Source organism: Mytilus galloprovincialis, chromosome 5 (genome assembly GCF_965363235.1).
Source record: "Mytilus galloprovincialis chromosome 5, xbMytGall1.hap1.1, whole genome shotgun sequence".
NCBI lineage: Eukaryota > Metazoa > Mollusca > Bivalvia > Mytilida > Mytilidae > Mytilus > Mytilus galloprovincialis.
In genome coordinates this window covers 68,306,860-68,317,948 of record NC_134842.1, presented here as the reverse complement: position 1 = coordinate 68,317,948, position 11,089 = coordinate 68,306,860, and the positions used below count along the sequence as shown (strand labels likewise).

General features: G+C 33.0%; 1 protein-coding gene across 1 annotated transcript; it reads right to left on the bottom strand.

The window, feature by feature from the left end:
• Positions 1-4,511: 4,511 nt before the first annotated feature.
• Positions 4,512-10,622, bottom strand: LOC143074680 (uncharacterized). Its single transcript, XM_076250029.1, has 6 exons — positions 10,298-10,622; positions 8,560-8,631; positions 7,303-7,469; positions 6,350-6,510; positions 5,522-5,712; positions 4,512-4,596 (listed from the first exon to the last, which is right to left on the bottom strand). The coding sequence occupies exons 1-6, from the start codon at positions 10,569-10,571 to the stop codon at positions 4,544-4,546; spliced, it is 918 nt and encodes a 305-aa protein (XP_076106144.1). The 5' UTR covers positions 10,572-10,622; the 3' UTR covers positions 4,512-4,543.
• Between the last annotated feature and the right edge of the window lie 467 nt (positions 10,623-11,089).

Below are 11,089 nucleotides of genomic sequence, written 5' to 3'. Positions count from 1 at the left end.
CAAACTTGTCCCGGAGACAAATCTGCTTTTCTGAGATGTTTTACAAGGTTCCAAAAATGTGTTATGCCCTACAGCTTTCCATCCAGCTAAGGCAGAAGTATATTCTCTTTTATTCTCATATATCCAGTATTTGCAACAAATTGTAATTTTTATGAAGAAAAAAATTCAAATGGAAAATAATGTTTGTATTGTAATATAGTATGTTCCCATGGGAAGAAAAATTGTTCCTATGTGAAAAAAAATTGTTCCCATGGGAAGAAAAATTGTTCCCATGGGAAGAAGATTTGTTCCCATGGGAAGAAATATTGTTCCCATGGGAAGAAAAATTGTTCCCATGGGAAGAAAATTTGTTCCCATGGGAAGAATTTATTCACATGGGAACTTTTTGTATTCATCTTTTCCCATGGGAACTTTAAAGTTCCTATGGGAACTCTAAACTTCCCATGGGAAAAGTAATTTTTCCCATGGGAACTTCCAATGTTCCCATGGGAAATTCTAATATTCCCATGGGAATTATCAAATTTCCCATGGGAAATGTACTTTTAATCAGCTGCAGTGACAAGAGTGACAACAGTGACAAGTTGGGACATATGGCATTTTTTTAATTTTTCAATAATCTATCACTGGGCAAATTTTTTTTTTGATATCTTGTAAACCGACAAAGTCAGATTTGCCGATACCGGAATGGCAAATTTGTCCCGCACAGTGTTTAAATTAATTAATATTCTTTAATATAGTTAAAAGTAGTATAACACCATAAGAAATAAGCATAATACCATAAAAAAATCTTGTTATCTGGATATATCAGTTTGTTTTGGGGATATTATAAAGGTTCTTGTATTTCTCGGGGAAACGGCCTGGTACCGGTTTAATCCCACCGCATGAATGCACATGTCCCAAGTCAAGAACATCTGGTGTTTGTTAGTTTTAACTGTTTTTTTTTTTTAATTTCGGTTCATTTATATGTTTCGAAGTTTAGTGTGGCGTCAATTGTCGCTGAACTGGTAGACATTATTGTTTAAGGTCCAGCTGAAAGTCGCCGCCGGGTGCGGGATATTCTCGCTGTATTGGCACGTTGGTGACCTTGGGCTGTTCTCTTTGGTCGAGTTGGTGTCCCTTTGGCGCATTCCTCGTTTCAATTTTCCATATTTTTTTTTAACTTCAATTAGATAAAACTCTAATTCAATACTCTTAATTTTAAATGGACTATATGATACTGGACGAGAATTAAAAGCCTACGAAAAAGTACGTTCTTTACAGAAGCTACTTTTGAGCAAACACGAATATTCATATATACAATGCGTTCATTCTAGACCACAGGGGGTCTGTTTCGCTTCTAAAATTAACAGGAATAGAATATAAAAACTAAGTATGATATAAGAGAAATGAAAAATCAACCAGTGCCATAAAAAAAAAATAGGCCGGGTTGAAAGAATTCAAATAATAGGAAAAAAGGGCAGAATAAATGGCAAAACAAATAAGAAAAGAGACAAAATATGCAAAAGAATAAAGATAGTACGGTTCTGAAATATAAAGAATATAGAAAATAATGGGCAAAAGAAATAAAGATTAGAGAAAAATGGTCTACAAAATGTAGAATACAGAAAGGAAGAACCCCATCTCTTCACTACGAGATTTGATGTGATAGCAATTTGTGAAGCAATTTGTGAAAAAAGACAACTATATATAAAATGCTTTTTATTGGTAATTCATTTTCAAGTAAGTCGATCTTCGGATTACGTCGGTCACTATATAAATTTGAGACTCAAAGTTTTATTTACATATACTAATGTTACATGTATATATACATAAGACATAGAAGATACAAAGAGTGGCATGAAGAGTAAAGTATTATAGATGTCAATTAGACGAAAAGATATATATTATATTCAACTTCTCAAAATACAATGCATAATTGACACTTCAAATGCTAGACATTTATAATAATTTTTAAGTGCATAAGTACTTCAGAGTGTAAAGATTTCAATTTAGAAATAGTGTAAAGTTAAACCGAATATAAAACCATTTGAAATCATTCTTTTACCTTTTAATTAACTCATTATATGATTCCGAAGCATATGTCTTATTCCTTAAAAAAACATAATGAATAAAAAAAAAATCAGATATATTGAGGATGTCTTTAATTTTTCATCAATATATAGTAAAATTGAGAATGGAAATGGGGAATGTGTCAAAGAGACAACAACCCGCCCAAATAAAAAACAACAGCAGAGGGTCACCAACAGGTCTTCAATGTAGCGAGAAAATCCCGCACCCGGAGGCGTCCTTCAGCTGGCCCCTAAACAAATATATACTAGTCCAGTGATAATGAACGCCATACTAATTTCCAAATTGTACACAAGAAACTAAAATTAAAATAATACAAGACTAACAAAGGCCAGAGGCTCCTGACTTGGGACAGGCGCAAAAATGCGGCGGGGTTAAACATGTTTGTGAGATCTCAACCCTCCCCCTATACCTCTAACCAATGTAGTAAAGTAAACGCATAACAATACGCACATTAAAATTCAGTTCAAGAGAAATCCGAGTCTGATGTCAGAAGATGTAACCAAAGAAAATAAACAAAATGACAATAATACATAAATAACAACAGACTACTAGCAGTTAACTGACATGCCAGCTCCAGACTTCAACTAAACTGACTGAAAGATTATGATTTCATCATATGAACATCAGGCACAATCCTTCCCGTTAGGGGTTTAGTATCATACCATCATAACATATATGAGAAGAACATAACCCGTGTCATGCCAACAACTGTTTTTAGAATAAATGTGTTTAGTTCCGATGCAAAGACCTTATCAATGACTCAATATTAACGCCAAAATATGCAATCTTTAATGACTTGACAACAGTATCGTAATTATATCCCTTCTTAATAAGTCTATTCAAAGGTTTTGTAAGTTTCTGAGGTGAATACTGACACCTTTGTGCTTTATAAAGAATATTACCATAAAAAATTGGATGTGAAATACCTGAACGTATTAAAAGTCTGCATGTTGAGCTATATTTACGAATAATGTCTTTATACCGATGATAAAATTTAGTAAATGTTTTGACTAGTTTGTGATATCGAAAACCCTGGTGTAATAATTGTTAGATTAAGTATCCTTTTAGAATTTTTCTTTCTCTTATATTCCAATCTTCAATATCCGAATAATCTTGGGGATTAAAGTAATTAAAGCGAATACATTTTTGTTTTTCATTTATAGTTCTGTATCTTTAAATCGTCACAGAGTTATGACTTGGGACTGAGATTCAAAACTAGAATTCAGTTTTCCATAACTAGTAACATATCTTAAGTTTTGGTCTATTGTGTTTATGTTTAAAAGTGTGACGAAAAATACCAGAGGGACAGTCAAACTCATAGATTGAAAATAAACTGACAATTAACGTCACGGCCAAAAAATAAAAAGACAAACAGACAAACAAGAGAAGACACAACATAGAAAACTAAAGACTAAGCAACACGAACCCCACCAAAAACTGTGAGTGATCTCAGGTACTCCGGAAGGGTAAGCAGACCCTGCTCCACATGTGGCACCCGTCGTTTAAAGTAACACAATAATTTTTTTTTTTACTTCCTATCTCCAACCTTTTAAATGCTGTTACTTTCTTAAGAATATAAATTAATAAAAGAGGTATATATAGATAGATAACAGATTAATCTTTTAAATGAATGCAATATTTTTGTTATGCAATCATTGTGTAATAAATTATTATGCAATTAATGGCAAAAATCTGGTCAGTTCACTTGAATGAATTAAGCTTTTTCATCTCTATAACTACACAGGAAATTTTCACGAAATCTTAATCAACACAGCAGGAGCATCAAAAGGATGTCTCAAATTATCATATTCCATTCTCTCATGAATCTCTAATTAGTGTAAACATTCTTACCACATAAAAGTAGATAATATTTGATTAGGTGGAAAATTGGATCTATACATTTTATCCAAAATCTGAGAGATAATGGCTCTAGAACAACATATAATAAAATCAACCCTCTTCGGGATATCCATGAAGAAGCTAATTTCAATTAAAAGTGGAAATTTCTAGTAAAATTTTGTAGACACAGTTAACATTATAATTGAATATATAATTCTTATATAATACTAACATTGCACTAATTTGTAAAAGTATTCTGTTAGCTATCCATAAATACCACTAAGTCTTTCATAAATTTTCAAGCATTGTAAAGATTGTTACAGCATTTTAAAACTGGGGAACTGGAGGTATAAAATCTTTGTATTGTGCTACCTTAAATAAGCCCAAGAACATCTCTCTTTGAACATAATTCACAAAACATGTGTACCATCGAGAATTTACTAAAATAACCGAGAATAAATAACCAAAATTGACATTTAGGAGTTAACTGTATTGTATTTAAAGTTTGACCTTCGTAAAAAGAATGTTTTACTGTCGCAAATTGAGTTAACCTAGCATCGCATGTATTGGGATTATATTAAGCATTATATGCTTTCTATTCTTGTTCATTTTTCTTGTAGCATGATGCTTCATCTCAGCCTAATGTCGAAATTGATATCACCATCATGTCAGCCACTGCATATAGTCCTGAAAAGGAAATGCATTGATCAAAATAAATTATAAGGAGTAAAACATTCTAGTTTATTGTGGTGTAGATTTTAAAAGCTTAAGCGACATAAATCTGCTAGATGAAATAAAAGCAAAGACAAATAATATATTCATGTTTTGAAATGCCAATTTCCAGTCTCGTTCTTGTGAGACAAATGTCCATCTAACTCATTGACAAGAAAGTTTAGATTTATAGCATGGTGGCCGAGGTTATTAAATATTTCAACCACTGTATCACGGGCCTGTCAACACCGAGGTTGTGAATTCGAACTATGCATGTTGCAATAAGTTTAGATTTATAGCATGATGGCCGATTGTTTTAAGGGAGTTCGCTTCTCAGTTTCAGAATAATTAACTTTTCAAAACACTAGTTTATATTGATAGGGCATTAATAAAGGAATTCATAGAGTAAAGAAAATATATAGGTCACCGTGCTTGTTTTCGAGGTATTAACCATTTAAATTCTGGCGGGAAAATATTCTCTCTTCACTTTTCATAGATTTATCATTGACAAGTTGAAGTTCTCAAAAACTGTTAAAAAATAATTAAAATTTTATAAGACTTTTACAGATGGCTTATCATTATACATGTAAAAGATTTACAAAAAGAAAAATAGGGGTCACCGGGCAATTTTTTAATGCATTCAAATAGATCAAACCAGAGGATTCCGAAAATCTGACAAAAAATCCAAAACCTGACAAGCCAGATTCCTCAAGTAGTTAAACGACTGTATGACAGGCCTGTCAATACTGAAGTTGTGAGTTTGGTTCCTGCATGTGTCAGGTTCGTTCGACTCCAAATTTAATTGACTAGGAATGTCAGTTTTCCAGTCGATCGCAGGTCGGATGTTCTCTCCAGGCACTCTGACTAAACAGTATGCAAACTAATACCTTTTCTGACTTACCATAGTCATAATGAGCTATTTGTTGATCAGGGCCATACAGTATATATGGATAGGCCTTTCCATGTAACTTATCAAACTTGCAGGGTCGGTAATTTGCATCAGCCTTGTCAATCACTACCATCCATCCTTTATCGTTTGCACAGCCTCCGTAGTTTCGATTGATGAAAAAATGGCGGTCCACTGTTTGATCACTAGAATGCAAAGTACTAAGTGTTGACACCATTGTCGACAATGGTACTTATTTCACAATGTTTTTTTTTTTATCAAAATAAAAAAAAGGATCTCAAGTCCTTTACAGGCATATTTGTTTGTGGGCCAGCTGAAGGACTCCGGGTACGGGAATTTCTCGGTGCATTGAAGACCCATTGGTGACCTTCTGCTGTTGTCTGTTCTATGGTCGGGTTATCGTCTCTTTGACACATTCCCCATTTCCATTCTTAATTTTATACCAGGTTGAGGACACATTTATGGTTGCATGGCATCACGGCATGGCATTTTATTCATAAAGTTTTTCAAGAGAAAATATGCAAATAACCAGCTATGTTTATCTCTATGTCATGCACGTTCCATTTACAAATGGCTATGCCTTTGACACTACCTTAAGTACATGATAACCAATATATCAACCTACTAGAACCATAAGCCAATAACTGTTTGCCGTCGTTGACCTCGAGATGCTTGTTATTTTGTTTAAACTGTTTCAGTCTGGTTGCTGTCTCGTTCAAATATAACCCACGTCCCTTGAAATTCATATTGTCATGACATATTTTGCAATATATAAATTCCATGGTTAGATCTAGTTTCGAGTATTTATTGCAGATTAATTACCCATTCATTGAGAAAAAGTTGAAGGTAGACATTTGCGTCAGATCGTTAAAAGAATTAGAACGTAGTCGTTTCCGGGTGAACCAATTGGAACTTGTTGAACCTCGACCATCAAAAAACATCTCTACAGCTAATTGTTCATTTCTGAATAGCTCAACTTTCACCTGAAATGAAATTGATATACTGCAATAGGTATTCGAGTGCACCACCTCTCCAATTTGATAGAAAATACAAAATTTGCATATAATAATTTTAAAAAATACCGCTTTTTACCATTTACTCCGGTCCCTATTTATGAATTTATAATTGATTACTCACGTTTATCTAAAGTTTATGGACGACATCAAAAGTTCAATGTAGGATAAAAAAAAACTTTATTCGTATAGTTTTTTCACTGACCCCAACCATTACCTCTTCTTAACTTATTTTGGGAAAAATTGATTGACCAATAATTAAATATAAAATCGATTTCAATAAAACAAAACTTGCAGCAATTTTAACCTCGCTCCCAAACTATTTGAATTAAGTTTCTTTTTTATCCTTCATTCATTTTTTGATGTCATACCTTAACAACCAAACAATATATCGTGAAATATATTATCTATTTATCTAATCTTGTATGGTACGTGTCCATGCAAGCTTCTCTTGATGTTCCCTGTTACACTCCACTGATTATATAAAGAAATATTCAGCCGATTTAGCCTTTTGACAGACACTAGTATAATCATTTCTATTGGTTTCTTTTTTTATAATTATGATTTTTTTCTATTTTTTTGTTATCTGAGAATATTTATTTAAATATTTTTTTCTTGAATTAAATTAGAACAGAAAACGTATACTATATATAATTATGATTGATCATGTGTTGCTTGCTTATCGTCTAGTCTTTTTATTACAACGAGACAGTTCGGACAGATATCATGTTCGCTTAAAAGATGAAATGAATTTATTCATACCTTATCAATGAGTGATCCATTCCAGTTGTCAATCAATGTACTCCTGAGGTGTCGATTGGTACACGAGTCTTTAATGTTGCTGATGTCCCCTCCCATGGATGAATTTCTCCAAGCGTCCAATACTGATTGTCTATTTCCAGTACATGCCACGAATATTTTTTTTAAACCTAAAGAATGTACAGATTGTTTTATTGTTTTTTATCCATTCTTGGTTGATTGGTCGTTTTATATGAAATTTTGATTAATAAATTGATGTGATATATATCTATTTTTCGCTTTTGTTTCCGTTTAAAGATTTGTAAGGCAACAACCGCCAATGATAATGTCTAGCCGTGCAATGTACGTATCAATTTATGTTTTTGCTATTTATATTGATCATATCTAGATTTTATTTGTTGGTGTTTAAATAAATGCATCAGAGATACCAGGATTAAATTTGTATTTACGTCAAACGCGCGTTCCGTCTACAAAAACTCATCAGTGATGCTCGAATCCTAAAAAGTTAAATAGGCCAAATAAAGTAAGAAGTTTTAGAGCATTGATGACCAAAATCCCTAAAGGTTTTTCAAATACAGCTCAGGTAATCAATGCCTGAGGTAGAAAAGCCTTAGTATTTAAAAAATTCAAAAGTTTTGTACACAGTTAATTTATAAATATAACCATATCAATGATAATTCATGTCAGTGCAGAAGTGCTGACTACTGGGCTAGTGATACCCTCTGGGAATTTAAACTCCACCAGCAGTGGCATCGACCTAGCGGTTGTAAATAAAGTTAATAAACTCATCACAGATACCAAGTGTTCTTTAATAGCAAAAACTCGGTGGAATCGGTCGACCCATTATTTATCTACCCAACATCTTACGACCGGATTTAATTTGACATTGCAAAGTATTATGTTCTTTGAAGAAAAAACTACAAAAAAGAGGCAAAAGGTAGCAATGATTCAATCAAAACTAAAGCATATTGAATGGAAACTGTCACCACAATGACAAAATAACGAGAGATGGCAAATCAACCCTACATAGAAAAACTAAACAACACGAACCCAATAAAAAACTGTAACATTTAGATTCTATCAAAATATTTAAAAAAAAATACCAAATTGCTTTTTTAATTCCCTCAGAAATAGGAATCAACATTGAGGTGTTGACTTTATAAATTTGCGAAAGTGGAATTGAAATAGATTTAGTTTCTCATCGATAAGACAAAGTTTGATTAGTATAAGAATCTCTTTATAAGACAACTATACCCATACCACTGTTCTCCTTTGTCCCACTGTCTGCTATCACCGATGTTTGGTTTTCCGTTTGGGCACCAGATGTCACATCTGAAACATAATGCAATGATTGGAATGTGTTAATAAATTTCATTGAAAGTTTATCACTTGAATGCCTGCTGATCTTGGAAAATGATGTAAGAGGACAACATGATAACAAACTAAAAATCAGTTGGGAATTCCTTGTTTTATTGGATGGAACGAAAAACATACATTTTGAGACAGATGACAAATAGTACCGACCCATACCAGAAGCTTTCGCAGTTACTTTTAAAAAGCTAGTTCAAGGTCAATTACAACTAAAAAATAAAGTTTGTTACTTTCACGTGTTCTATAAAACTCCTTTCAATCAATATTTATTACAAACAGTTGAAACGAGTTCAAACTTTCTGAGAGAGCGAGTGGCAACGAATGTTGTTTAAAGAAGACCACACACTTCATTTGTCATTTTAAACAATGTTTAAATTCATGTACGCTGTTAAAATGTATATGATAACAGGAATTGATAATTATGAAGAAAAAACAGGAATAACAATAATTATGAAGAAAATAACAGGAATAACAATAATTATGAAAAAAATAACAGGAATAACAATATGTATAATTAAAATGTCAATTGTTCTTGAACAATTGAGAGGTCTTTCCTTTTGTAATGTAAAATACATGTTCCCATAGACGTAGAATGTATTGTCAAATGTAAAAAAGTTGCGCCTCATCCACCTCAACATTTTTTTACTATTGACTATTTCTGTAAGTACAATCGTTTTTGAGATATCGACTAAAAACCTGTAAGGTCAAAGGTCAAGGTCAACCTTAAAAAGCTTTAAAACAAACTGAAACTCCTTTCAATAAGGTAAAAAACACATAATTCGCTATATGGGACATGACCTTGACCTTTGACCTTTTGACCTTTGTCCCCAATGTCATTGCTGAAGACCTCATGGGTCTAGGACCTTTGGTCATATAGTAAAAGCTGATTTTGCCTTTTTGGAAACCTAAAACAAGAGTTATGCCCCTTACAGAAAGGTCAAATCTCTTCGGTCAAAATGTAACAAAGTTGCGCATTAATGACCCAAACATTTTCCACTATACAACACTACTGAAAGTATTAAGGTTGCTGAGATTATCCGCTAACAAGGTGTTAGGTCAAAGGTCAAGGTCAACATACATATTTGACCTTAAGGTATTTTTCAAAGTCACATGAATTGATGATGAATGGTGAAGATCCTAGGTGTTTACGACTTACGGTTTCTGAGTTTTGGTGGCCAACCGACACCGGTTAATATTAATAGGGGCAACGAGTCGTTGAATCTTTGCGATCCAAATGTAATGAAGAACCAGGGTCTGGTCCTTAACAAATTTCACCCTTCGTTTTTTTTCTACCTATTACGGTTACGGTGTTGGAATGATAACAAGGTTTTTGGGTTTCGGAGGGATTACTCCGAACCGACAAAATATTTCGACTCACAGGGTGAGTTCCGGATAGGTATTCATGACACCGATACAAATTGTGAACATGAAAAGCGACACGTCTTACGGTTAACGCGGATAAATTTGTCAAATTTTGGTGGAAAAAGAATAATAATAAACAGAAGAAATACAGTAAGGTCTTTCCCTTTTGAAAAAGGAAAGACCTTAATAATCATAATCATATTAATAGTCACAATCATATAAAAAAAAAAAGAAAACAAGTGAAAATATTAATGACATTTCTTACCATACGGCTGGCAATTTCCATGTCCCTTATTCTGCCCAAGAGAAAAGAAAGCATAACTTATGATCACAGTCACAAAACATCCTACCACCAATCCAGCAACGAGAAAAAGTAAATTTCTATTTTTTTCCCAAAATGTTTGACGTTGACTCATTTGCTCATTAAAGTCCATATTTTCCGTATTTTGAAATCTCCTGTAATAGTCAGACGAGTTGCTATCGATGTTGGTCTCCAGACCTCTATGGTAAATTGACATTTTGTCATTAGCCACTGACATGAACTTGTGTATGTGCAAGTTTGTACCAGTAAATGTTACATGTATATAATACTTACACATCTACTTTAAGTTAGTACTAGTAAGGCCGATAATGTTTAAGTGTCTTATAAGGTTTATATACTTCAAACGAAAATAGGTACATCCGACAGTGACGTATATTGAAAGGATGATAGTAACTGTTTGGAATCTTATAAGATTGACCATGCCAATACCTCTTCTGGTGGATTCACAGATTGATATATGATTTAAACATCGGTCAAAATCCATATATATATTGACCTCTAAATGTCTTTCTGTTTTTTATCGTAATGAATTTCCGTATTTGCCCCAATGACATATATACTTTATATTGTTTTTCTGTTTGCTCGTAGTTAACTGATAATATATAATATTCAGTACTTTACCGTTCTTTAACGGTAATAATATCATGTAAATACTGCTTAACTGCTATTGTGTATAAATCAGTCATTAACATTGAGTTTGGTTTCATATTTTTCAAAGGAAAGTCGCACGTCAAA

What these genes read in the sequence shown, in the direction of transcription:
- LOC143074680 (XM_076250029.1), bottom strand. Translation starts at nt 10,571, where the DNA reads ATGTCAGTGGCTAATGACAAAATGTCAATTTACCATAGAGGTCTGGAG. An exon ending in ATGGATCACTCATTGATAAG is followed by an intron (nt 6,511 to 7,302) that starts GTATGAATAAAT and finishes ATTTCATTTCAG; the next exon opens with GTGAAAGTTGAGCTATTCAG. An exon ending in AATAGCTCATTATGACTATG is followed by an intron (nt 4,597 to 5,521) that starts GTAAGTCAGAAA and finishes TTTCCTTTTCAG; the next exon opens with GACTATATGCAGTGGCTGAC.